Raw genomic sequence first — 27,265 nt, 5'->3', positions numbered from 1 at the left:
GACTGGTTCAGAAGATCTGTTCATGAGCAGAGCTGGGAAATGCAGCCGGGGCTGTTAGAGGTAGACGGGAGCTGGGTGCTCAGGGCTTGTGGGATCAGCAAACAAGTCTGGTCTATCGCTAGAGCTTTGATTCACAGATCAAAACAGGAATATTAATATTTATGTTGATACTTGAGGGAAATAGTATTATTGTCTCTGTCTCTTTGAAGGTTGTGGTAACCTGGATCTGAACTGTTTAATGGATAAATGACCCTGTGCTAATTGCCAGGATGTTTGGAAGGAGAATTAAGCCTATTGTTTTCTCAGGCCGAAAGGCTGCTGGAAATGTATAAGACCCTGGGACACGATCCTGCTTCATCTCAGATCTGCTTTGGGTTTCAAGAGGGGGAAATCTTAAGCCACAAGGATTGAGATCCCCAGTCACTGACTGGAGCCACCCTGAATATGGACATTGGACTATAACCTCTGGACTATTTCTAAAAGGACTTTTGGCAGCTACAAGCTCATCTCTGCTGTATCTGAACCTCAAGCATTGAATTCAAGTCTGTCTGTAGATTGATCTGTTAACCAACACTCTCTCGCTTTTCTTTTTTAATACATTTTAGTTTAGTTAATAAGAATTGGCTATAGGGTGTATTTTGGGGTAAGATCTAAGTTATCATTGGACCTGGGTGTGTGGCTGATCCTTTGGGGTTGGAAGAACCTTTTCTTTTATGTGATGAGATCAGATTGTCAGGAATCCTCATCATATCTGACGTGTGTCTGGACGGAGGCCGGACGCTGGGCACTTTAAGGAACTGCGTTGGTTGGACTCTGAGTAACCAGTGAGGTAATACAGAGGCTGGTTGGTAAATCTAAGTATTGGAAGATCCACCAGCGTTTGGGGTTTGGTGTAGATAAATCTCTGATAATTTTCATATGACTTTACATTGTGCCTCTTCATATAACCTTGTGGTGGGTCTACCCATGTGTGACCTCTGTTTTCATAGTCTCTAAGGTGCCACAAGTACTCCTGTTCTTCTTTTTTCTGTTTTCATGGGACTTTGTATCAAAGCCTCATTTAGAAACTTTGCATTGCCCTTGGTATAATATTATAGCCCCTAAGGATAGAATAAGATAGAAGAAAAATTTCTGTTTGCTAGCAGTAGAACAAGAGCTCTCCCCCCCCCCCCACTCTTAATCAATTGCTCTGTTGAATGAATGAGGTGTGGATGAGCAAGGCATGGAAGGCAGCACCTCCAGACAGCCTCAACTGTTGGAGAGGGGCTGGGAGCCAGACCCAAGGACAATAAAACGTGTCAAGTGGGCTCATTAAAGACAAGCAGACATACTGACGGCCTCCGGGGTTAGAAGCAAGCACCTTCTTTTGGAAACACCCTCTTTGCAGCATTGGGACAACACTCAAAAGAAAGCAGCACAAAGGACCAATGGACACAGACACAGAGTTTGAATCTGGTCTAGATTTGCATGAGAGGAAAGCTGCTATAAAAGTGAGGTGTCTTGCAGAGGACCCCGGGTCTCGTCTTGTCAACATTGGAGCATCGATCCGGATCGGCAGAAGCCCGGCTCCACCCCCTCCCCCATCTAACTCACCTGGCCAGTGAAGTTAAGGGGAGCAACTAATTGGTAACAACAAGACGGAGTGTGTTTGTGTGTGTGTGTGAGTGTAAGTGTAATATATTATATGTATATGATACAGTGTTAATGAATACATGTATTGCTAATAAATGTGGCGTTTTGCCTTATTCCCCCTGAAAAGATCCTGGGCAGTACTTCAAGTACAACATTGGTGCCCCGTTCTGTTTGCAGTTCACCCGGATTGAGTGACCTCGGCTGGCTGGCGGAGGCCAATGACCAGAGCTGGGAGCAGCTGGGGGAAGAGCGGGTGGGCGCTGACAGGAGCTGGTTTAATGGCTGATGGGGCCCAGCCGGGTGGGGCTGAGCAGAAAGTTGGGGGCTGCAGGCCCCTCTGGGGAGCCAGTAACAGGTTTGGGGGCACAGCCCTTAGAGCAGAGGGGGGCCTGGGTTCCTGGGGGGCTGATCTCCCCCGCTGGGGCACAAGGCCTGCGGGAAGGTGGCCCTGGGGGATTGCAGAGCAGGACTAGGAAAGGACAGCACAGCAGGCAGCCGGCGTGGGGGGCTGTGGGGGGCCCTTCCCTGGCAGTCAGTGCTGGGATCAGTGGGGTGCTGGGGGTGCTGCGCTGCAGGGAGCAGGACGCCTGGGTTCTGGCCACTCCTCCCCTGCACCCTGGCCTCGCCCATCCCCCAGGGGATGCCTGCTCCTTGGCACAGGCCCCGGGCCCCCCTGAAATGACCCCCGCCGGCATGGGACAGCAGGAGACGGGTTTATTGAGCAGGATGGTGCCAGGAGCAGCGACGCTGACCCGGGAGACCTGGTGTCCTGGGTGCAGCAGTAGGAGGTGCTAGCGAGTGGGGTCCCGTGGCTCATGGGGTGCCAGGAGCGAACACTGGGGGGGATGGGAATTTGGTGCCCCTCCCCCATGTATCTGGGGAATGGGGGACCCCCCAAATCCAGCCCTGGCCTGGGGTGGGGTTGGCTGTTGAGTGCAGGGTGGGAGGCCAGGGTGGTGGGGTTAAGAAGGAACCCAGGTGTCCGGGCAGAGCGGGGTCCCCCCGCTCACGGGGCGCTCTCCCCCCAGGCCAGGGCGTGGATCCGGTCGGCGGCTGCCTCCATGCGGTGCCGGTACTCCAGGTGTCGGTGATTCCCCTCGGGGACCCCGGCCAGCCCGTGCGCCAGCCCCCAGCAGCACCCTGCAATGACGCCCGTCGAGTCGCTGTCTCCTGCGGGGAGATCGGCACAGGTGAGACGCGGCCCCTCTGGGGTGGGGCACCCGGGGACCCCTCTGGGGCGGGGGCTGGGCACATGGGGATCCTGCAATGGGGTGTTTGCCCCACACGAGCCCTGAGTGGGTCAGTGTGGGTCGGACTAGGCCAATTAACCTGCCCCACTGCAGCCGTGGAGGTTGGGGGGCTGAGCAGGGCCTGTGGAAGCTGGAGCACAGCAGGGGCACAGTCCTGGAGGGGGCAGGGAGGTTGGCCAGGCAGGAGGATGAGTTTGGGGGTCGCCCTGGGCCCTGCCCCAGCTGGGAGAGTCTGGCCGGGGTCAACCGGGGTGAGGTAGTCTCTGGGGCCATGAGCTGTGTGTACTGGCATCGGGATGCGGCTGGCTCTGGGGTGAGACACCGGGGACTGTGTATACTGGCATCGGGACCAGAATGCAGCTGGTTCTAGGGCAGGGTGCTGGTGGCTGTGTATATGGGGGCCGAGATGCAGCTGGCTCTGGGGTGAGACACCGGGGACTGTGTATACTGGCATCGGGACCAGAATGCGGCTGGTTCTAGGGCAGGGTGCCGGTGGCTGTGTATATGGGGGCCGAGATGCAGCTGGCTCTGGGGTGAGACACCGGGGACTGTGTATACTGGCATCGGGACCAGAATGCAGCTGGTTCTAGGGCAGGGTGCTGGTGGCTGTGTATATGGGGGCCGAGATGCAGCTGGCTCTGGGACGGGATGCCGGGCACTGTGTATACCAGCATCAGGGCAAGGATGCATCTGGCTCTGGGGCAGGGAGCTGGGGGCTGTGTATATTGGAGTTTGGATGCGGCTGGCTCTGGGGCAGGGCTCTAGGAGCTGTGTATACCAACATCGGGGCCAGGATGCGGCGGGCGGAGGGGGCTGGTTATACAGGGCTCAGAGTTGGGAGGCGGCTGACCCTGGGGTGCGGCTGGCTCTGGGGAGCAGCGGGACTGGGGGTGCGGCTGGCCCTGGAGCGTGGTGGGGCCAGGGATGCGGCTGGCTCTGGGATGCAGCATAAGGGGTGCGGCTGGCCCTAGGGCACGGTGGGGCCGGGGATGCGGCTGGCTCTGGGATGCAGCATAAGGGGTGCGGCTGGCCCTAGGGCACAGTGGGGCCGGGGATGCGGCTGGCTCTGGGATGCAGCATAAGGGGTGCGGCTGGCCCTAGGGCACGGTGGGGCCGGGGATGCGGCTGGCTCTGGGATGCAGCATAAGGGGTGCGGCTGGCCCTAGGGCACGGTGGGGCCGGGGATGCGGCTGGCTCTGGGATGCAGCATAAGGGGTGCGGCTGGCCCTAGGGCACGGTGGGGCCGGGGATGCGGCTGGCTCTGGGATGCAGCATAAGGGGTGCGGCTGGCCCTAGGGCACGGTGGGGCCGGGGATGCGGCTGGCTCTGGGATGCAGCATAAGGGGTGCGGCTGGCCCTAGGGCATGGTGGGGCCGGGGATGCGGCTGGCTCTGGGGCAGCCGGACTCACCCCCGTGGAACATGGCCCGGCTGCAGAGCTCGTCCCAGCAGTCGCCAGCGCCCAGCAGCGCGTCGTAGGCGATCATGGGGGCGTCGTGCCCGCTGCGCCCCGCCCAGCCCTCCAGGCTGAAGGTCTGGTAGACCCCGTCCCGCTCCGCCGGGCCGTAGGGGGAGGGGAACCGGGGGGGGCCATGTCCTTCGGCCAGGCCCCGCTCAGCCAGATACCTGCGGGCAGGGATGAGACCAGACCGCTGACTGCTCCCGGCCTCACCCCCCTTTCCCCGCCCTGTGCCTGGCACCCCGGCTCCACCCCCCAGGGGTTGTGCGCCCCTTTTCCCATCCCCCGCCCTGCGCCTGGCACCCCGGCTCCACCCCCCAGGGTTTGTGCGCCCCCTTTCCCATCCCCTGCCCTGCGCCTGACACCCCGGCTCCACCCCCCAGGGTTTGTGCACCCCCTTTCCCATCCCCTGCCCTGCGCCTGGCACCCCCAGCCTCGCCCGGGGCTCTGTCCCCCCATTACCTCCTGCACTCACCAGGTCCATTTCTGGGGGAAGTACCCCCAGGCGTCCAGGTTGGGCTGGGTGTCGATGCCCGCGTCCCGCACGTAGGTTTGGGCCAGGGGCAGCGTCTGCAGCAGGCCGGCCCCCCACTGCGCCAGGGAGAGCCCCCGCACTGCATAGGCCGTGAACAGGGCCGAGGCCAGCGCCCCCAGGTACCCTGCAGCGGGGAAGCGTCCATCAGGGGCCCCGCACAGAGACGCCGGTACCCTTCCCCCCCGGCCTGGGGGCAGAGCCACTGCTCAGACCGGGCCCCCCCAGTTCCCTGTGGGACCTCCCACAGCCCTCCCAGAAACCCCCAATGGGAGATTGGGAGGATGGCCCCCCACACGGCCCCCCAGTCCCCTGCAAGGGGGAGGGGGATGCCGGGGTGGGAGTGTGGGACCGTTTTCCCCTCCAGCCCCTGTGCCCCCTACCTGTGGGGTGATGGTGCGTCATGCGCCCGCTCTCCACGCTGATCCGGATCAGGGTCGGCAGCTCTGTGGGACGCGGGTACCTGGGGGAGGCAGGGGCAGTGCAGGGTCATGCCCCCCAGCCAGGTGTCCCCTGACACCAGAACCCCCCAGCGCCCCCTGGGATGCACCCGCCAGACCCCCAAGACCCAGAGCCCCCATCTTCCTGGATGCTCTGTCCCCAGTCTCCTCCTGAGACCCCCCACCTCCACCCCCTTCCCCGGGGTGCCCCATGGCCCCTGGGGCCCCGCCCCCCACCTGAGCCCAATGGCCATGGAGCGCATGGCGGCCCCGCAGCCGGTGGCACTGGGGTTGAAGGGGATCCGGTACCCGGCCGGCTCGCCCGGGCGCAGCTGGGACGTCCCTGGGGGGAGAGAGAGTGGGGGTCACACGGGCGCCCTGCAGGGTCCCCAAAATAGCACCCCCCTCCTGTCCCCAGCCCCCCACACCACACCCAGCCCAGGTATGCATAGCCGACAACCCTCCCACGCGCCCCCCCACATGTCACAGGCGTGGGGGCTGCTAGGCTCCGGGGGGCGCGTGGGGCAGCTGGGAGGGACAGTGGAGGGGGGCCCCAGGAGGCAGCTGTGGGCTAGGTGTTGGTGGGCATGGGGGGGCCCCAGTGCCCAGGGGGTGCCAGGCATGAGGGGGTGTCCCTACCATACCCAGGATGCTGGTGGGGCCGGGTTCCTGCCCTCCATGTCGCCCATCGCTGCCACGTAGCCCTCGCGCCAGCTCCTGCAGCAACGCCTCCCCCTCCAGTCCTGGGGGGCAGAGAGAGGGGTCAGTCTGGGGCCCCCCAGCCAGTCCCCTTCCTCCCCCAACACCCCAACTTCTCTGGGTCCAGCTAACCGGCCCAACCTGATCCCTGATTTCCCCTCCGTGTCTGTGCCCCCCATTCCCTTCCCCCATATCTGTGCCCCTGTGACATTGAGTGTGATCTAATATCTCATTGGAAGGTGACAGGGCCAGAAAGAGTTAATTACCTCCCAGACTGACCTGACCCAGGGCCCAACTGTAGCGACTGGGTAGGATACTTGAGAGAAATAGTATTATCGTCTCTATGTCTCTTTGAAGGTTGTGGTAACCTGGATCTGAACTGTTTAATGGGTAAATGACCCTGTGCTAATTGCCAGGATGTTTGGGAGAAGGAGAATTAAGCCTATTGTTTTCTCAGGCCGAAAGGCTGCTGGAAATGCATAAGACCCTGGGACACGATCCTGCTTCATCTCAGATCTGCTTTGGGTTTCAAGAGGGGGAAACCTTAAGCCACAAGGATTGAGATCCCCAGTCACTGACTGGAGCCACCCTGAATCATGGACGTTGGACTATAACCTCTGGACTATTTCTAAAAGGACTTTTGGCAACGACAAGCTCATCTCTGCTGTGTCTGAACCTCAAGAATTGAATTCAAGTCTGTCTGTAGATTGATCTTTTAACCAACACTCTCTCTCTTTTCTTTTTTAATACATTTTAGCTTAGTTAATAAGAATTGACTATAGGGTGTATTTTGGGTCAGATCTAAGTTATAATTGGACCTGGGTGTGTGGCTGATCCTTTGGGGTTGGAAGAACCTTTTCTTTTATATGATGAGATCAGATTGTCAAGTAACATCATCATATCTGACGTGTGTCTGGACGGAGGCCGGACGCTGGGCACGTTAAGGGAACTGCGTTGGTTGGACTCTGAGTAACCAGTGAGGTTCTACAGAGGCTGTTTTGGGCTGGTTGGTAAATCTAAGTATTGGAAGATCCACCAGCGTTTGGGGTTTGGCTGCCCGTTCTGTTTCCAGTTCACCCTGATTGAGTGACCTCAGCTGGCTCCCACGGGCAGCACCGTCACAGCCCCCTTTTCTCTGCCCCCCTGGATCTGTGCCCCTCATGCCCACCCCCTGGATCTGTGCCCCCCTTTTCCTCTCCCCAGATCTGTGCCCCTCTCACCGGTGGCCAGGGCCTCCGCGGTCGCCAGGTGCAGGACGGTGTCATCGCTGACGGGCCAGTCGGGGGGCGCGGCCTGGATGCCCCCCAGCCCCCCCAGCTGGGCCAGCTCGGCGTGGATCTGGGGGCCCGAGGGGCAGTACTCCCAGCGCTGGTTCCGGTAGCCCAGCGCGTCGCCCGCCCCGCTCAGCACCATGGCCGCCCGGTACGCCGCCCGGGGGGGGGACCCTGGGGGGAGACGGGGTCAGGGATCTGGTCCCCCAAATACCAGACCCCCTCCCCCCACCGCTCAGGGCCCTGCTGTCTGGGTAACAGTGTGTGTGGGGTCAGGGGTCCAGCCCCCCCAAGTACCAACCCCCCCACTGCTCCCCCTCCCCCCTGCCACTCTGTGCCCTGCTGCCTGGGTAACAGTGTGTGTGTGTGGGGGGGGGTCAGGGGTCCGGCCCCCCCAAGTACCAACCACCCCCCTATTCCTGCCCCCCAACTCTCTCCCCCCTTCAGCTCCATGGCCGGGGCTGGGGACAGCCTGGGGTGGGGGAGGGGGGCACTTACGTCCCCTCCATGGAGCCTGCAGCTGGCTGGGGGCGTCAGGCCCACCTGTGTCCGTCTGTCCCTGCCGGGCCCTGCCCGTCCCCCTGTCTGTCCTTGTGTCCGGCCCTCCCTGCGTCCGTCCGTCTGTCCCTGTGTATGCCCCCCGCCCCCCCGCCCCGCTGGCTCAGCGATTCCTGTCTCTAAACGCGGCCTTGGCCCGGGGCCAGCTGCAGCCAGGCGCCCTTAAAGGGGCCAGAGAAACCAGAGCCCGCGAGAAGGGGGCTGGATGGGGGGCAGGGGCCTGGCTGCATATGGGGCAGGGGGGTTGGCTAGATGGAGGGGGGGATTGGGGGGGCTGGGTAGACAGGGGTGCTGGGGTGGGGAGCTGGGTGCCTGGGGGGGTGGGGAGCTGGGTAGATGGTGCTGTGTGGGTGGGGGGCTGGGGGGCTAGATGGTGCTGTGGGGGCGGGCTGGCTGGCTGGGGCAGGCAGGAGCTGGGTAGATGGGGGTGTGGGAGCAGGCTACATGGAGCTGTGTGGTGGGGGCTGGGTAGATGGGGGTGTGGAGGCAGGCGGGGGGCTGGGTAGACAGGTGTGGGGGCAGGCGGGGGGCTGCATAGATGGGGTGTGTGGGGGTGGCTACATGGAGCTGTGTGATGGGGGCTGGGTAGACGGGGGTGTGGGGGCAGGCGGGGGGCTGGGTAGACGGAGGCGTGGGGGCAGGCGGGGGGCTGGCATAGACGGGGTGTGTGGGGGTGGCTACATGGAGCTGTGTGGGGTGGGGAGCTGGGTGCCTGGGGGGGTGGGGAGCTGGGTAGATGGTGCTGTGTGGGTGGGGGGCTGGGGGGCTAGATGGGGATGTGGGGGCGGGGGGCGGGCTGGCTGGCTGGGGGCAGGCTGGCTGGCTGGGGGCAGGAGGAGCTGGGTAGATGGGGGTGTGGGAGCAGGCTACATGGAGCTGTGTGGTGGGGGCTGGGTAGACGGGGGTGTGGGGGCAGGCGGGGGGCTGGGTAGACGGGGGTGTGGGGCAGGTGGGGGGCTGCATAGACTGGGTGTGTGGGGGTGGCTACATGGAGCTGTGTGGGGCCGGGGGCTGGGTGGCTAGATGGGGATGGCGGGGCGGGGCGCTGGCTGGCTGAGGGCAGGGGGGCTGGGTAGACAGGGGTGTGGGGCTGGCTACATGGAGCTGTGTGGGAGTGGGGGCCGGGTAGTTCTGCCTCCCCCCGGCTCTCACTGCCATTTCCTGCCCTGCGCCTGTCTCCGCATCAGAGCCCACAGCTCGTCCGCTGGTCACTCCCCCAACCCGTTTCCTGCCCCCAGACCATTTCCTGCCCCCAGGGACTCTGAGCTCAGAGCCGCGTGCTGGGCCCCACAGAGCCAGCTGGGCGTGGGGCAGGGGGCAGCGGGAGCCGGCCCCATGGGGGGAGCTGTCGTGCCAGGCTGGTTGCAAACTCAGGAAGGCGCCGCTGCTCCCCCCGCCGGGCATCGCGTCGCCAGGGCCGGGGGCTGCATGTGGGGTGGGTGCTCGGCCGCCATGCGCCTGCTGCTCTGGGCCACTCTCCTGTGGCTGGCGGGCGGCTCCCGGCAGCGCGGTGAGTGCAGGGGGCAAAACCTCCACGCCAGACGCATGGAGCTGCGGGGCAGGGGCTGGTCCTTGCTCTGGGGGTGGGTGCTGAACCCGGATCTCGGGGGGTGGGGGTGCGGGCTGGGCCGCAAGGGGGCCCCGGTCTTGGGTGGGGGAGGCTGGGTGGTGAGGGAGCCCCAATCTAGTGCAGGGTGGGGGGGCTGGGTGGCGGGGGGGATCTCGGTGGGGGGTGTCACGGACTGTGGGTGGAGAAAAGGCCCTGCACCCCCCACTTCCTGTGATTCCCGGGACGATCAGCCAGCCAGTAAAACAGACGGTTTATTAGACGACAGGAACATGGTCTAAACCAGAGCTTGTAGGTACAGCGAACAGGACCCCTCAGTCAGGTCCATCTTGGGGGGCAGGGAGCCCAGACCCCGGTGCTGGGCCTCCCTCTGCTTCCCCAGACAGCTCCAAACTGAACCCCATCCCCAGCCATCTCACCCCCCCGGCTCCTCCCCCAGCCTTGGGCCAGTTTCCGGGCAGGTGTCACCTGGCCCCAGCCCCCCGGGCTCTCAGGTCACTTGAGGGACGATACCTGAGCGTAAAGTCACCCCCGATATCCCAGTCCCAGTACAACTCCCCCGCCCCATCCCCAGGCCAGCCCGCCCCCCTCCCCACTCTGTCACAGGGGGCCTGGCCAGCGTCTCCCAGCTCTGACTCTCCTCCCCCACCCAGGTCGCTGCCTGGGGGGCTCTGAGTTCTGGGTGCAGCAGCGCCCCCCGTGGGCAGCCCGGCCGGAGGGGGCGTCCCTGGAGATGAGCTGCACTGTGGAACCCCCCCCGCCGCCCGGGGCCCTCAGGGCCAGCTGGCACCGGGGCCGCCTGGCGACGGGGCTGGGCCAGGCCCGGCTGGAGAACGGCTCCACCAGCGTCCTGAGCATCCGGGCCCTGCGGGGCAACGACTCGGGCGTCTATCGCTGCCACCTCGTCCTGCTGCTCTCGGGACAGCCCTGTCTGCTGCTGGGGTCTGGGACCCACCTCGTCGTCACAGGTACCCCCCCCCCCCCGCCCTGCCCCTGTCTCCCCTTCCCTCCCCTGTCTCCCCTTCCCCACCCCCAGCCTGCCCCCCAGTCCTGCCCTGCCCCCGAGTCCTGCCCTGCCCCCGTCTCCCCGTCCCGCCCCCAGTTCTGCCCTGCCCCTCTATCCCCTTCCCTGCCCCCAGTCCTGCCCCCCCGTCCTCCCCTGCCCTGCCCCCAGCCTGCCCCCCAGTCCTGCCCTGCCCCCGAGTCCTGCCCTGCCCCCGTCTCCCCGTCCCGTCCCCCAGTTCTGCCCTGCCCCTGTATCCCCTTCCCCACTCCCGGCCTGCCCCCCGATCCTGCCCTGCCCCTCTATCCCCTTCCCCGCTTCTAGCCTGTCCCCCAGTCCTGCCCTGCCCCTGTATCCCCGTCCCGTCCCCCAGTTCTGCCCCGCCCCCATCTCCCCTTCCCCCACTCTGCCGGTGCCCCTCACTCCCGACCCGCAGCCCCTGCTAGCCCAGCCCTGCCCCCCCCAGCTCTGCCGGTGCCCCTCACTCCCAACCCGCAGCCCCCTGCTAGCCCAGCCCTGGCCCCCCAGCTCTGCCGGTGCCCCTCACTCCCGACCCGCAGCCCCTGCTAGCCCAGCCCTGCCCCCCCCCCAGCTCTGCCGGTGCCCCTCACTCCTGACCCGCATCCCCTGCTAGCCCAGCCCTGGCCCCCCAGCTCTGCCGGTGCCCCTCACTCCCGACCCGCAGCCCCTGCTAGCCCAGCCCTGCCCCCCCCCAGCTCTGCCGGTGCCCCTCACTCCCGACCCGCAGCCCCTCAGAGTTCCGCAGACAGAGCTGACTGGGAGGAGATCTCAGGATGTCTCTTTCTCTCTCTCTCTCTCAGGTCCCCCTGCTCAGAACACGACCCGGCCCGGTCTGCAGGGGAACACAACCCAGTCTGAGCCCGGACATCGAACGCTGTCCCCACATCACTGGACCATCCGGCTGCTGGTGCTGGGAGCAGGAATCATTCTCACGGCTGCCGTTGTGCTTTGTCTGCACAGGAGGCGGGGAAGGGAGAACCGGGAATGAAACCCATGGCACTCGGCTCCTTTAGGAACTCGAATAATTTCTGCAGGGCTGAAAGGAGCCTCGTTCAGAGCTGAAATGGCACTTTCAACCCTGGATCCCTCCTGCCCTGTCACCTTCTACTCCTGGGGGGAATTCTGTGCCACTGCGCGCATAATTCATGTGCTGTGCATAATTTCCCGACCCCGCAGAAAATAACTTCTGCAGGAAAGTTGCTGCAGTTCCACCTTTTGCCCACTAGGGGCCCCTGTGGCTCTAGAACAGAGCAGGGCCACGTGGGGGAAGGGAGGTGGCTGAGTTGGGGCACAGAGACACGTGGGGACAGTGCGAAGGGGCTGCAGGGATACAGACAATGTGGCATTAGCTCTGCCTAGCCTGCTTGATGGCCCATTAACGCCCATCAGCTACAACTGACCCATTGAGAGAAGCAGATACACCTGGTGACTCAGCAAGGCAGGGACAGGCCTATGGACAGAGCTCTGAGGTTTTCCAGGCCATGTGCTGGATCGGTGTCTTTGGGACAAAGAAAGCAGAGACCACATGGCAAGAGACTATAAAAGGCTGATGCCTCATCTCCATCTTGTCTTCAATCCTGCTTCATACCTCTGGAGGGATTTTGCTACAAACTGAAGCTCTGAACAAAGGACTGAGGACCCATCCCAGCTGGGGATGTTCCAGAGACTTGATTTGAACCTGCAGTTTATTCTATCGCTGCTGCAAGCCTGAACCAAGAACTTTGCCATTACTGTATGTAATTGATTCCATTTAACCAATTCTAACTCTCATCTCTATCTTTTTCCTTTTATGAATAAACCTTTAGATTTTAGATTCTAAAGGATTGGCGGCAACAACGTGATTTGTGGGTAAGATCTGATTTGTATATTGACCTGGGTCTGGGGCTTGGTCCTTTGGGATCGGGAGAACATTTTTTATTTTTCATAACCATTCGTCCCTATAAGGAGTGGCACTGGTGGTGATACTGGGAAACTGGAGTGTCTGAGGGAATTGTTTTTATAACTTCTGGTTACCCATACATAAGAATAATCATTCCCTGTTTTCATTGCACAACCGACACTTTTGGCGAACATAAGAAAGGCCGTACTGGGGTCAGACCAAAGGTCCATCCAGCCCAGTGTCCTGTCTACCGACAGTGGCCAATGCCAGGTGCCCCAGAGGGAGTGAACCTAACAAGCAATGATCAAGTGATCTCTCTCCTGCCATCCATCTCCACCCTCTGACAGACAGAGGCTAGGGACACCATTCCTTACACGTCCTGGCTAATAGTCATTATTGGACTTAACCTCCAGGTATTTATCCAGTTCTCTTCTAAACCCTGTTATAGTCCTAGCCTTCACAACCTCCTCAGGCAAGGAGTTCCACAGGTTGACTGTGTGCTGTGTGAAGAAGAACTTCCTCTTATTTGTTTTAAACCTGCTGCCCATTAATTTCATTTGATGACCCCTAGTTCTTGTATTATGGGAATAAGTAAATAACTTTTCCTTATCCACTTTCTCCACATCACTCATGATTTTATAGACCTCTATCATATCCCCCCTTAGTCTCCTCTTTTCCAAGCTGAAGAGTCCTAGCCTCTTTAATCTCTCCTCATATGGGACCCGTTCCAAACCCTCATCATTTTAGTTGCCATTTTCTGAACCTTTTCCCGTGCCAGTATATCTTTTTTGAGATGAGGAGACCACATCTGTACGCAGTATTCGAGATGAGGTCGTACCATCGACTTATATAAGGGCAATAAGATATTCTCCGTCTTATTACTATCCCCTTTTTAATGATTCCTAACATCCTGTTTGCTTTTTAGACCGCCTCGGCACACTGCGCGGACATCTTCAGAGAACTATCCACGATGACTCCAAGATCTTTTTCCTGACTCCTTGTAGCTAAATTAGCCCCCATCCTATTGTATGTATAGTTGGGGTTATTTTTCCCAATGTGCATTACTTTACATTTATCCACATTAAATTTCATTTGCCATTTTGTTGCCCAATCACTTAGTTTTGTGAGATCTTTTTAAAGTTCTTCACAGTCTGCTTTGGACTTAACTATCTTTAGCAGTTTAGTATCATCTGCAAACTTTGCCACCTCACTGTTTACCCCTTTCTCCACATCATTTATGAATAAGTTGAATAGGATCGGTCCGAGGACTGACCCTTGGGGTACACCACTAGTTACCCCTCTCCATTCTGAGAATTTACCATTAATTCCTACCCTTTGTTCCCGGCCTTTTAACCAGTTCTCAATCCATGAAAGGACCTTCCCTTTTATCCCATGACAGCTTAATTTACATAAGAGCCTTTGGTGAGGGACCTTGTCAAAGGCTTTCTGGAAATCTAAGTACACTATGTCCACTGGATCCCCCTTGTCCACATGTTTGTTGACCCCTTCAAAGAACTCTAATAGATTAGTAAGACGCGATTTCCCTTTACATTGAAGTTCTCTCTGTCGGGCTGGTTTGGTGCCTTAATGGTAAAGGACCCCCGCTTTGGGCTGTGACTGCCCGGCTCTGGGCGATTTGTCCTGAATTGACGCTCTCAGGGGTGTCCCGCCAAAGGCAGCAGCGTTACAGTAGAGCCCGTCCCCCTGGCTTCTGGTCGGGCTCATTCTCCCGCGCCTGGAGAGGCTCTGCCTGGGGCCTGTCCCTCTCCTGTTCCCTGCTGTTGGGGAAGGGGAGAGTGGGGAACAGACCTCCCAGCCAGAGAGGTGGGGGTGTCTGTATCCAAGCCGAGGCTGTGATGGGGGGGTGGGGTGGACCTAGTGTTGGATCCCAGCCCCTCGCTTCTCACAGAGCCGCCGGCACAGCCCGTCATGTCGTCAATTCAGATCCAACATGGCCTTGCCGCCTTGCCACCTTGCCTTTGTTCTGAGCAGAACTGCAAGTGGGCCGGGCGCTGCATGGACCCTGGCCCGGCCTGGGGCCCCCGTCGCCCCTGCCCGAGACCCGCCCGGCCTGGGGCCCCCGTCGCCCCGGCCCGAGACCCGCCCGGACCCCCACCCGGCCTGGGGCCCCCATCGCCCCGGCCGAGACCCGCCCAGCCTGGGGCCCCCGTTGCCCCTGCCCGAGACCCGCCCGGACCCCCGCCCAGCCTGGGGCCCCCGTCGCCCCGGCCCGAGACCCGCCCGGACCCCCGCCCGGCCCGAGACCCGCCCAGCCTGGGGCCCCCGTCGCCCCTGCCTGAGACCCACCCAGCCTGGGGCCCCTGTCGCCCCTGCCCGAGACCCGCCCGGACCCCGGCCCGGACCCCAGCCTGGCCAGGGACCCCCATCGCCCTGGCCCAGACCCGCATGGACCCCGGCCCAGCCTGGGGCCCCTGTCACGCCAGGCGCTGGATGAACCGGTGGACACGGAGCCCTGCTGTGAGCACGTCCCGAGCGAAGTCTGTGAATGTTTCACAAAGGTCGCTCAGACGCTGGCGCTGTTATTGCAGAGTTTGCAGCCCCCTCCCGCCTCCTCCTGCCTCCAAATCCAGGAGATTTTAAACAGCAGCACTGGTGGGGTGTGTGTGTGTGTGTGTGTGGGGGGGGCTCCTTGTTCTGAGCCTGTTGGGGTCACGTTCCCAGATCATTTCCCGGCCCAGCTGGGACCCAGGGGCTGAGCCCGAAGCAGAGAATCCAGCCGAGATCCAGGGAGTCCCATGAGGGCCCTGCCCCGTTTCTTCTCCGCCCCGACGCAGGCTCCAGCGGCTGCAGCGGAAAGTGACATAAACAAGGACTGCAGGAGTTTATCTTTCGTCTGTTTCCTCATTCCGTGGCCACGCGTCCTAGGGGCGCAGGGCAGGGGCGTCGGCCGGGAGCTCAGCGCTGGGCTTGTTCTCCACGGCCTCTGCAAGGAAACAGCTCTTGGGGTTCCCTGAAGTTTTGCCTCGAAGGCTGCGAGTCCTCCCGCGCCGGGGCAGGTCCTGCCTTTTTCCCAGGTGAGTTGGGCCAGTCATGGGGGCGTTGGGCCTTGTTCTGTCCCACACGTTCCTCGGCCAGCTCTAGGCACCAGCCCGCCTGCGCTTTGTTCCAGCCAGGGCCGGAGATTCCCCGTGTCTGCGCTGAGCTGGGGGTGTCAGCCCCCAGCCCGTCGATCCCAGAGGGCCTGCAGCCTCGGCTTGCCCCGCTAGCTCTGTGCGGCCACCGGCCAGCCAAGCCCCGGGAATTCCTCTGGCTGGTTGGAACAGGGTGTCACAGAGTGTGAGGGGGAGACAGGGTCCTGCACCCCCACTTCCTGCGATTCCCCGGGACTCTCAGCCAGCCAGTGACACAGAAGGGTTATTAGACGACAGGAACACGGTCCAGACCAGAGCTTGTAGGTATGGAAAACGGGATCCCTCAGTCAGGTCCATCTTGGGGGGCAGGGAGCCGAGACCCCAGCCCTTGGGCTCCCTCTGTTTCCCCAGCCAGCTCCAAACTGCAACTCTCCAGCCGTCTCACCCAGCCTCCCCCCCGGCTCCTCCCCCAGCCTTTGTCCAGTTTCTGGGACAGAAGGTGTCACCTGGCCCCACTCCCCTCCTGGGCTCAGGTTACAGGCTCAGGTGAAGTCCCACCCTGGTATCCCCTCCCCATCCAGCACCAATGCAGACAGTCCCAGTAAAACTCCCCTGCGACATCCCCAGGTCAGTCCGCCCCACTCCCTGCTCCGTCACACAGGCTCGCTGTCATTTCCCGCACCTGCCTTGGCTGGAGTTTTGTTCCAGTTCTCGGGGCCGAGTCCCCCTCCGGCCAGGGGAGTCTCCGGGAGAGGGTTGGGGAAGCCCAGGCTGGGCGAGAACAGGGGGTGAGGCGGGAACCTGGCTGGGCCAAGGCCTCGCTCACGATCAGAAGCAGCCCCGTTAAAAGCCTGGCAGAATCTAGGCAGCCTTGTTCTCGCGTTGCCGGACTAGCTCGCTTCGGTTTACGCATTTTTTCTGATTTTTACTTGAATCGCTTATTTCAGTGTTCAGCTCTGCAAAATTATACGTTTTAAGCATTTTAAATGTTCGTATCGATGTTAAATGTTTCCAGCTGCAGGAAGTTGTGGTCGGGTCAGACACTAATTACCTGACAGCAGGGCCGGTGCAAGGATATTTTGCACCCTAGGCGAAACTTCCACCTTGCGCGCCCCTCCCCCTCCCCCCCAGCACATCTCACTGGCTTTGCCGGACTTCGGCCGCTGCAGCAGCTCGGCAGGGAGGAGCTGCCTTCTGGGGGCTCCTGCAGCAGATGCATGTGGGCAGAGGCCCCCGTGTGCCCCCCCAGTTCTCCCCTCGCTGCGCTCAGGCTTTGCGGCTCCCAGGAGTGTGAGCGGCCGCTGCTGCCCCTCGCACAGGCTCAGGGCCCCGCGCCCGGGCGGCGGCTCACATGCCCGGGAGCCGCAGAGCCCGAGCGCGGCGAGGGAGGAGCTGGGGGGCACACGGGGGCCTCTGCCTGCATGCATCTGCTGCAGCCTGCAGGAGCCCCCGGGGCGGGTGCCAGGCCTCAGGCTGGGCAGGAGGGGAGGGGGGACGCGACTGCTCCCCGCTAGCAACGCTGCCGCCTTTGCAGGGCTCCTGCCCCCCTGCGCCGCGCCGGCTCCTCCACGGCTGGGGCTCGCCGACGCTCTGGCTCCCCGGTGCCTCCGGAAGGCGGCTCCTCCCTGCCGAGCCAGGGCACCGCTTTCTGGCGCCCCCAGGGCCGTCCCTAGGATTTCTGGGGCCCTACGCAGTATTATTAAACTGGTGCCTCTATGCCCGATGGCAGCCTGACCTTGCAGCCCGGCGGGGGCGGGGGCGGAGGGACAAGGCAGAAGGAATAACAAGGCGCCCAGCCCGCCTCACAGTGCCGTAGAGTCACAGTTCCCTGCAGAGACCCCTGTACCCTCTCCCTCACGCAGAATGGACATGCAGAAGGTACTGTTAGCCAAATGGGCTCGTTTCCCCCTGGAGCTGCCCAATTACCCCAAGGAGGCACGGGAGTCTAGAAGACGGCTTTAAGTTTTTATTGACCAGTCAGCTGAGTGGGTGCTCTCCTCGGCTAATGCCAGAGAGAGAGCCCCTTACAAGTACAGAGCAGCCTTTTTATACCTAGCAACAAACAACTTAGCATGCATACCTGATACGTGTATGCGGAAGGAACTTTTCAAAGGGCATTGTATGCAGATTGAGAGAGGGGCAAGGGGATGGATACATAACAGGATGCGGTTTAACATTTTACTTGAACTTATCACCTCTTTCCTTAGCACCCCCCTTCTCTCCCCCCTGCACTCCTCTCTGAGGCATATGTTAGACTAAAATAGCAGTGTCTGTCTGTCTCACCTAGGCTGGTGGTTTGGCCACCTTGTCTTATCGCATAATCTTGCTGCACAGAGGGCTGCAGCGGGTATTTTGCAGAGACAGCCGTTGCTCCTGATATGACAGCTGGGCTTATAAGAAAATAGTTGACCTGTTGCTCTAACAACGTGGAGCAGAAACTCTGGGCTGGCTGCAGAGATGCCTGTGAAGTAACCCGTGCTCCTGCCGGGTGGCAATGCAGCTGGTGAGGGGCCGGGAGGGGTGAGACGCTGCGTGGAGCCCTGGGATGGGCGGGCGAGAGCCTGGGGCACCCTGAGGAACCCTGGGGAAGGACTGAACGAGGTGAACCCCTTACAAGTGCGACTGTGTCTGTGTCCCTGGGGAACTGTACGGCCCTTCTCTAATGAACGTCTCAGTTCTCAGCCTTGGCAGCCCCCGGGGCAGACATGCGTCTCCTGGTCCCCGCCGGCTCCTCCAGAGACCCCCAGACAGAGAAAGGACCTGGGGAGCAAACCCCCAAGTTTAGGCCTTTCTTCCGGATCCCGGTTCACCTGACCCCTGAGGGGCGACACAGGAGCAGCGGCCTGGAGCTGGGACAGCCGGTTCACGCCAGCCAGGGCCGCTTGTTTCTCGGGCGGTTTGCTCGCGGCACGGCACTGCACGGGCTCCGGGCGCGCCTGGCTCTGGTCGCTGGACCCACCCTCCACCCTGCTGCGGGGAAGCAGCGGATCCGTCGCTCCCGGGGCCCACCAGGGGAGGGTGCGTTCGGGGACAAGCCAGAGCTGGGGGCAAGCCCCGGCCCCTCGCCCTCCCTGCCGCCAGGCTCTGCGGGTGCCGGGTTTGCGGCTCCCCCTCAGCTGGGCAGCTCCCAACCCCCTCCCCCCGCAGGCTGCCCGTCAGGCCGAAGAGCCGGGCAAGGGCGCCCCAGAGCGATGCTGCCCCACGCGGGGCAGCAGGGACCCCGGGGCTATCGTGTGAATTGTGCTGGAAGAGCGAGAGGTGTCAGTGCGACACGTCCCCGGCCCGACACACGGTCGGGTTCGGGATCCAGAGCCCTCGGCCGGCTCAGCGCTGGGCGCCCGCGGCTCCTGCGTGACACAGAGCACAAGGGCAGCCCGGCCGAGCCGTGCAAATGCCAAGCGTTGAGCCAGGCTGCCACTGTCCCAGCATCCCCGGGGCCCGGTACCGGAGAGAGGTCGGGGATGGACCGTGGGTCGGGGCTGGTCACTGGAAGGGCGAGATCCAGCCTTTTGGGGTCTGGCGAAGATGGGGGCACAGTGGGGCTGCAACTGTGGGGGTCTGTGATAAACATAGGGATAAGGGTAACATAAAATCCCTCCTTGGCAGCTGTACTGAATCGCCTTACCCCTAAGGGGTTAAGAAGCTAAAATCACCTGGTTGGCACCTGACCAGAAAGGCCAATGAGGAAAGAGGATACTTTCCAATCTGGGGTGGGGGAGTTGTTTGTTCCCTCTCTGGACAGAGAGAGAGACCAGGCAGGTAAAACATCTCCTGAAAACATACCAGAAATGAGTCATCTAAGATTACAAAAATTGTAGGTAAGGGCAAGGAAAGGCGCTAGATTATCTTTTGTTTTAGCTTGTGAATTTTCCCTATGCTAAGAGGTAATTTCATTCCTGTTTTGTAACTGGGAAGCTGAACCAGAGGGGAATCCTCTGTGTTTTAAATCTTTTTATTTAACCTGTAAAGTTACTTTCCAGCCTGATTTTGCAGGTGTGATTCTTCTACTTTTTTTTTTTATAAATAAAATTCTTCTTTTAAGAACCTGATTGATTTTCAGTGTCCTAAAAACCAAGGGGTTTGGTCCATGCTCACATTGCTAAGGCAATTGGTTGGTATATTATTCTCAAGCCCCCCCAGGAAAGGGGGTGAATGGGCTGGGGGGATATTTTGGGGGGATAGGGATTCCAAGTGACCCTTCCCTGAATTTTTGTGTAAATCACTTGTTGGTGGCAGCAATACCGTCCAAGGGCAAGGAAGGAATTTGTGCCTTGGGGAAGTTTTAACCTAAACTGGTAGAAATAAGCTTAGGGGGTCTTTCATGTGGGTCCCCACATCTATACCCCAGAGTTCAGGGTGGGGGAGGGACCCCTGACAGGGTCCGACCCCCTTTCCTAGCAGGGGGGAGGGACGCGCCAGGGAGAGAGGCGAGTAGCCCAGCCAGCAAACGCAGTGTCTGGCTCTGCCGGTCACTTGCCTGCACCCTGTCTGCTGGAGACACAGGCCCGGCTTCCCGTCTGTCCAGCCCCCCCAAGCCCTGGGGAGCCCCAGGAGAGGGTCAGGAGAGGGAAAGAAGATGGGAAGGAAAAGGATGTGGGGGAGGTGTGACAAATTCTCCCGTCCCCAGCCCTGTTTGGGAGCCAGTGGAGGAGCCGCTGCTGTCGGGGTGGGGCTGCGCTCTGGCCTGGGCTGGTCGGGACGTCTCAGGATCAGGACGACGAAGGCCCAGGGATGTGACAGGGGATCCCAGAGTCCCAGGAGACGGCGGGGTCGGGGGGGCAGCGCTCGCTCCTTCCCCGTCTTCCCGCCACCAGCCCTTGAGTTCTGTTGTCACCTCCCCCCGCCCCCCAAGTCTCTGTCTGGGGACCCCGGAATGGAGCGATGCCCAGCTCCCCCCCTCCCCTTACCTCTGCACCAATTAGACCCAATTTCTCACACCCCATCGGGGTCACTGATTTCCGGCCCCCCACGTCACCTGTTCACCAGGCCGATCCCCACACGGCCCTTGTGTTCTCTCTGCCTGCACGGATTCAGCCCCCCGCTGTCCCCTTTGCACCGAGCCATGCGAGGTGTCCAGGCCGCTCTCCGAGCTCCCACATCTCACACTGCATGCTCGCCGACGGGGCATTCGTAGGCCCCGTTATTACCCCACGGGTCCTCTCCCCTGGGCTGGCTCAGCTCCCAGCTCCGGGCCCCAGCTGGGAGTCTGGCCCCATTGACACACAACAGCGGTTCCCACTCACCCCATCTGGGAACGGTTTCTGGCCCGTTCCCCGGTGGGTGGGTTTGGTTTCCGCTAGCAGCCAGCGGATCCGCTTGTGCGTGGGGTCAAAGCGGGCGCTGAGTCCCTGGCGTGCTGGGCTTGCTGCCGGAGTCGGTGGTTCCCGGAGAGGAACAGGGGCCGCCCAGCTGGGCTGCATTGGGTAACTTTCAGGAAATGCAGCTGAGATTCCCCTGCGGGGCGGGGCCCGATGTGGTTTAAAGCCGGGCGCTGGGAGCAGCGATGCAGAGCAGGGAACGGGTCACGGCGTTAACACGGCTCCTCCCGCGGCTGGGTGAGTCCGGGCAGGGGGCGGGGGTCAGAGCCGGGGGCTGCCAGGGGTCCCTGGGGTGGGGGGAGCTGGGTCGGGGCACGGGGAGGGGAGAGCTGGGGGTTTGTCCTGGGGGTTTGTCCTGGGCAGAGACTGGAGTTTCAGAGACGCCAGGGCCAGCAGGGCCCGTGGTGCCCACCCCGTCTGAGCTCCTGTGTGACCCAGGCCGGAGACTCTCCCCGGCGATTCCTGCCCCGGCCCCATCGCTCCCGGCTGAGCTCGAGCGGCGCTTCCTGAGCTGGCGAGGGAGGGAGCCTCCGCCCAGCCCCAGCAAGCCGGCCCCTGGCTAGTCCCCGCCCCACTGAACATTGGCGCCTTTTTCCCCGTGTGAACGCGTCTGGCGCCAGCCCCCAGCCTGGGCCCTCACTCTGCCACTGTCGGCTGGGGGAGGAGCCCCCGGCTCTCGGAAATCTCTTCCTGTGGAGCTACTTCTAGAGCCGGAACGAGTCATTTCTCACCCTCCCTCCCGCTCCACGTCCAAGCTCCTTCGGCCTCGGGCTGCCAGGCGGGTTTTCCGGCCCTCGTATCCTTCCTGTGGCCCTTCCCTGAGCCCCGTCCAGTCTGTCAGTATGACGCCGGAGGCAGGATCCAGCGCTGGGCTCCCTGATGCCCCATCCCTACCGCTCCTGCTGGATATGCCCCCAGGATCCTGTCCCGCCTGGCAGGGGGGGCTCTTGCCGAGGGGGGCTCAGTCTGTCTGTCTGTCTGTCTGAGCCCTGGCTGAGAGGGGATGTGTCTCTCCCGTGCAGATCACCAGGACGGACGCAGGCTGTGGCCCTGGGGCTGAGCTCGGCGTGGCCAAAGGAGCCGGAGGATGGTGCCGGTTTGGGAGCTGTCGTGTGAACAGCTGGAGGAGAAGATCCAGGAGGTCTCCAGGAGCCATACAAAGTATTTCTACATTGGCTACACTGAAACGGTGTCCTCCTATCTCCGACGCACGGGGCCCAAGTCGGAGGAGTGGACAGAACTCAAGAATCTCTTCCTCAAAGACACCGTCTACTACTCCCAGGTGACAGCCAGACACCTGGCGAGGTTCAGCGAGCAGCGCCTGATCGACCGATACAGGGACCGTCACAAGTGCCTGAACGAGAGCCCCCCAGGGTGGGGGTGGTCTACGTGGTGGTGTACACGGAGAACCGGGCGGCCCTGTGGAGAGGACCATTTCGGGGAGGTGGGGCAGTGGTGCGGGATCCATGGAAGAATTATCTGCTGCTGCAGATCAAGGAGATAAAGGAAAAGTACCAGGCCTGGGCCATCTGAGCAGCAGGATCTGCCAGGAGCAGGCGCTAGGGAACGGTCCCCAGGGCCGGGGGAACCAGAGCCCCGTCCCCTCCCCTAACCACGGGTCCACATTTCTCCTTCGGGTGCTCAGCGCCTCTGGCCTTCCCTTCCCCACTCCCAATTTGACCCCAAAACCATGTGATTGGCGTAGAAATCATGAGGTTTTAAGCAATAATAAATGTTGGTTCCGAACGTTTACGGGGCGCTCGGGTCAGGTTTTCAAACTTTTCTTCACGATCAGGAGGGTGTGACGTTATTAACACAAACTGGGACCGTATCAATCATTGTTGCAACCAAGGTCCTGTAGTGGCACCAAATCTTGTATTAAGAGGGGTTAAATAAAGTGTCTAGGACAAGGTTATGGTTTGCTGGTTATGATTTTGCTATCTGTGTGTGTATCAATGTTGTAGTTGAAGTTATGAATATTGGCTCTGTACTGTCTGTATTTCAAACTTGTGCTCTGCTTCTGGGAGACACCCCAGACAAGTTTGTGTTAGCTCTGCCTAGCCTGCTTGATGGCCCATTAAGGACCATCAGCTACAACTGACCCATTGAGAGAAGCAGATACACCTGGTGACTCAGTGTGACGGAGCAGGGAGCGGGGCAGATTTGACCTGGGAATGTTGCAGGGGGGTTGCAGTGGGGATGTGGGACTTCCCTTGAAGGAAGCTACCTGAGCTGTAACCTGAGCCAGGAATGGGGGTGGGGAGAATTAACACCTTCTGCCCGGGAGACCGAACAAAGGAGAGGAGGAGCTGGGGGGAGGGGGAAGAGAGGAGCGGCAGGAGGAGTTTTGGTTTGGTTTCAGGTTGGGCTGGGTGGTGCAACGCAGGGAACCCCAAGCTGGGGTCTAAGCTCCCTGAACCTCCCAGAGGGACCTAATTGAGGGGGTCTGGTCGTACCTACACGCTCTGCTTGAGACTGTGTTCCTGTCCTTAAATAAACCTTCTGCTTTACTGGCTGGTTGAGAGTCACAGTGAATCTCAGGAAGAGGGGTGCAGGGCCCTGACTCCCCCACACTCCGTGACACTCAGCAAGGCTGGGACCTGCCTAGGGACAGACTTGGAGATTTTTCCAGGCCATGTGCTGGGTGGCTTGTCCTTGGGACAAAGGAAGCACAAGCCACATGGCAGAGGATATAAAAGGCCCTAGAAACCACCCTCCATTTTGTCTTCAATCCTGCTTCTTACCTCTGGAGGGACTTTGCTACAAACTGAAGCTTTGAACAAAGGACTGAGGACCCATCCCAGCGGGGGATGTATTCCAGAGACTTGATTTGAACCTGCAGTTTATTCTATCGCTGCTGCAAGCCTGAACCAAGAACTTTGCCATTACTGTATGTAATTGATTCCATTTAACCAATTCTAACTCTCATCTCTATCTTTTTCCTTTTATGAATAAACCTTTAGGTTTTAGATTCTAAAGGATTGGCAGTAGCGTGATTTGTGGGTAAGATCTGACTTGTATATTGACCTGGGTCTGGGGCTTGGTCCTTTAGGATCAGGAGAACTCTTTTCTTTTACTGGGGTATTGGTTTTCATAACCATTCGTCCCCATAACGAGTGGTACTGGTGGTAATACTGGGAAACTGGAGTGTCTAAGGAGATTGCTTGTGAGACTTGCGGTTAGCCAGTGGGGTGAGACCGAAGTCCTCTTAGTCTGGCTGGTTTGGTTTCCTTGGTGTGCAAAGGACCCCCAGCTATGGGCTGTGACTGCCCTGCTCTGAGCAATTTGTCCTGAATTGACACTCTCAGTTGAGTCCCGCCAAAGGCAGCATCGTTCCAGCCTCCCAAGGGGAACAGTGGGGGTAAAACCCCTGACTGGCTTCAAGCCGGCGCTGATAAGTGTGTGGAGGGGAGGGGATGATGGGACTGCCTACGATGCCGTGTGGCCAATCCACGACTGCTCGCAGCAGAGATCTCGGATGGCCGGGGATGGGGCACTAGATGGGGAGGGCTCTGAGTTACTACAGGGAATTCTGTCCCAGGCGTCCGGCTGGTGGGTCTCACCCGCACGCTCAAGGTCTAACTGATCGCTGTATTTGGGGTCAGGAAGGAATTTCCCCCCAGGTCAGACTAGCTGAGACCCTGGGGGGGTTTCACCTTCCCCTGCAGCCTGGGGCCCGGGCCACTGGCAGGTTTGAACTAGAGTAAACGTCGGATTTTCTGTAACTTTTGTTGTTTTAAAAGATGTATTAATACCAGAACATTCCCAGATATCACCCAAAACGTGCTCCAGGGATGCTAAACTAAAAATTTGCATCTCAGTACGTCCTATGGCCAAGGCAGTTTTATTCCCTAATTCTCTTTGTTGTTCATACAGCAGCCAGGAGGTGGTGCTCAACCACCACCACATATTCCATGTTGCTTTTGGATTTCCCAGACCTATTTGTACCTAATCCACAATCCTAATCCTGCTGCAAGACAAGCCCAAGAAAGAAACCAACAGAACTCCACTGACCATCACCTACAGTCCTCAGTTTAAACCTCCCCAACGCATCATCAGTGATCTACAACCCATCCTGGACAATGATCCCTCACTTTCACAGACCTTGGGAGGCAGGCCAGTCCTCGCCCACAGACAACCTGCCAACCTTAAGCATATTCTCACCAGCAACCACGCATCGCACCATAACAACTCTAACTCAGGAACCAACCCATGCAACAAACCTCGATGCCAACTCTGCCCACATATCTACACCAGCAACACCATCACAGGACCTAACCAGATCAGCTACAACATCACTGGTTCATTCACCTGCACGTCCACCAATGTTATATATGCCATCATGTGCCAGCAATGCCCCTCTTCTATGTACATTGGCCAAACTGGACAGTCACTACGCAAGAGGATAAATGGACACAAGTCAGATATCAGGAATGGCAATATACAAAAACCTGTAGAAGAACACTTCAACCTCCCTGGCCACACAATAGCAGATGTAAAGGTAGCCATCTTACAGCAAAAAAACTTCAGGACCAGACTCCAAAGAGAAACTGCTGAGCTCCAGTTCATTTGCAAATTTGACACCATCAGATCAGGATTAAACAAAGACTGTGAATGGCTAGCCAACTACAGAAACAGTTTCTCCTCCCTTGGTGTTCACACCTCAACTGCTAGCAAAGCACCTCACCCTCCCTGATTGAACTAACCTCGTTATCTCCACACTGATATATACCTGCCTCTGGAGATTTCCATTACTTGCGTCTGACGAAGGGGGCATTCACCCACGAAAGCTTCTGCTCCAATACTTCTGTTAGTCTCAAAGGTGCCACAGGCCCCTCTGCTACTAATCCACAGTGTTATCTGCCTGCTTGTGAATGAGACGATCTTGCAGTTGTGACAAGGAACTTAACTTATTCTTAATTACCTCCAGGTCGACAGTATTTATAATCCCTGCTCCCAGACCAGTCCCTCCTAGTATGGTGTCCGCTCCCTGAGGATGTTTCCCTGGTAACAGACCGGCATCCCTTGATCTCTGCCCAGCCATCCTTTCCCTGCTCCCTCCCCTGCCCCCAGAGAAACAGGACACCCCCCGGCAGCGCCAGGAACACAGCCAAGGCAAGGTGGGGGCAGGGTGGGGCGAGGGGGCAGGGCTTGCGGCCGCAGGGTCAGTCCGTGGGACGCCCCGGGGGGACTCTGCCCTGGCCCAGATGCCCTCAGCGGCAGTTGCCTGTGGTGGAGGTTTGGCTCCAGCTGGGCAGGAAAACGCCGGCACCAGGACCCGGCTCCTCTGTCTCGGCGTCACCGCACCACTCGCAGGCGGGTGTCCCGGAGCCCAGGGTCTGGCCTATGCCCAGCCTGTGACCAGTCCCTTACGGTGACCCTAAGCAGGTCGGGCCCCAAGGACCCACCCAGCTCCCTGGGGCAGGCCTGGGGACCCCCAGACTGGGCCTTGGGCACCAGCGACCCCCATCTCTCTCTGGGGCTCCAGGCAGTGAATCCAGCCACGCCAGACCCAGGAGCAATGAAAGCTGCCGAAAAGTGGGTGGCACGAGGGCCCGAAGTGTCGCCCCCCACCCCCGGGTTCTGCTCTCGCACCATCTCTAGCAGGGCCCCATCAGTGAACCAGACCCCAGTGGGTCCCACCCTTCCTCCAGGGTCGACCACGCAGCCTCCCCACCTCCCCCAGACCATCATGTTCTCGTCTGACCTCCTGCCCCAGAACCTCCCCCCCACCCCGGTGACAGACCCCCAACCTCTGGCTGAGTCACGGACGCCCCCACATCCTGGGTTACAGACAGTGAGAGAGACTCCCCCACGGACACTCGCTGTAGACTGCGAGTGACCCCGCCCCACGCTGGAAGAAAACACCCCCCAGGCCTTGGCCAGCCTGACCGGGGGAAATTCCTTCCCGACCCCAAACACAGCCAGCAGCTGGACCCTGAGTGCCTGGACCAGCCCCCGCGGCCGGACGCCTGGGAGAGACGCGTCTGCAGTAACTCCGAGCCCTGCCCGGCCAGTCCACTGAGCCCGGCCCTGGCTGCTGGCCGGGACACACCCAGCCCAGGGGTCCCGGGGGGCCCAGAGCCCGGCCACGCTTCAGCAAGCACCATTATAGCCTCTCCCTGTGCCCACGCTGGCAGGGTCGCCCGGGCCAGTCCTTCAGTGACCCCCTGCGGCTGGAACGGGGGCTGCAAACCGCACTCGGAGCCGCGGCAGCCGTGGGAGGGGAGCCTCCCCCCGGCCCCCAGCAGCCAGTCACGGAGGCAGGCACCCACCGCTGCAACGCACGGGGGTAAGAGGAGAGATCAACAACGGGGGGAGGCAGAAAGGCCTGGGACAGCGATGGGGAAACACCCCTGCCCCGGCTGCCTCCGGAAACACAGCCCCACCCCCATGGGACTGAAGCTTCCCTAGGGGCCAGGGGCCAAGAACCGTCCTGACCAGGGGCTGGCCAAAGAAAGCCAGTGTGAGGGCACAAGAGACCAGGCTCAGACAGCGAGGCGACACACACACCCTGCCCTGCGAGCAAACTGTCCTTCCCCCCA

The 27,265-nt window shown here is 60.5% G+C and overlaps 2 protein-coding genes and 2 long non-coding RNA genes across 6 annotated transcripts; 2 read left to right on the top strand and 2 right to left on the bottom strand.

The window, feature by feature from the left end:
- Positions 1-7: 7 nt before the first annotated feature.
- On the bottom strand, positions 8-27,093 carry LOC135982824 (uncharacterized). Its single transcript, XR_010600323.1, has 2 exons — positions 25,502-27,093; positions 8-124 (listed from the first exon to the last, which is right to left on the bottom strand). It is a non-coding gene; the product is annotated as an uncharacterized LOC135982824 (long non-coding RNA).
- On the bottom strand, positions 2,327-7,456 carry LOC101936712 (ADP-ribosylhydrolase ARH1-like). Of its 2 annotated transcripts, XM_008176647.4 has the most exons (7): positions 7,232-7,456; positions 5,957-6,055; positions 5,550-5,655; positions 5,256-5,335; positions 4,816-4,999; positions 4,293-4,507; positions 2,327-2,802 (listed from the first exon to the last, which is right to left on the bottom strand). In XM_008176647.4, exons 1-7 carry the CDS (start codon positions 7,422-7,424, stop codon positions 2,639-2,641), a joined length of 1,041 nt encoding a protein of 346 aa, XP_008174869.3. In that variant the 5' UTR covers positions 7,425-7,456; the 3' UTR covers positions 2,327-2,638. The 2 variants fall into 2 exon arrangements, with proteins under 2 accessions (XP_008174869.3, XP_065447106.1); XM_065591034.1 differs by lacking the exon at positions 4,293-4,507.
- Positions 8,916-12,251, top strand: LOC112060909 (uncharacterized). The gene is made up of 3 exons (XM_042847617.2): positions 8,916-9,350; positions 10,061-10,375; positions 11,232-12,251. Exons 1-3 carry the CDS (start codon positions 8,939-8,941, stop codon positions 11,417-11,419), a joined length of 915 nt encoding a protein of 304 aa, XP_042703551.2. The 5' UTR covers positions 8,916-8,938; the 3' UTR covers positions 11,420-12,251.
- Positions 14,670-23,698, top strand: LOC112060913 (uncharacterized). Of its 2 annotated transcripts, none has more exons than XR_010600322.1 (2): positions 14,670-15,345; positions 21,743-23,698. It is a non-coding gene; the product is annotated as an uncharacterized LOC112060913 (long non-coding RNA). The 2 variants fall into 2 exon arrangements; XR_010600321.1 differs by lacking the exon at positions 14,670-15,345 and adding an exon at positions 16,852-20,957.
- Positions 27,094-27,265: the final 172 nt, after the last annotated feature.

This window comes from Chrysemys picta, chromosome 4, assembly GCF_011386835.1.
Source record: "Chrysemys picta bellii isolate R12L10 chromosome 4, ASM1138683v2, whole genome shotgun sequence".
Taxonomy (NCBI): domain Eukaryota; kingdom Metazoa; phylum Chordata; order Testudines; family Emydidae; genus Chrysemys; species Chrysemys picta.
The sequence above is the reverse complement of the archived record's forward strand: the minus strand, read 5'-3'. Positions and strand labels throughout refer to the sequence as shown.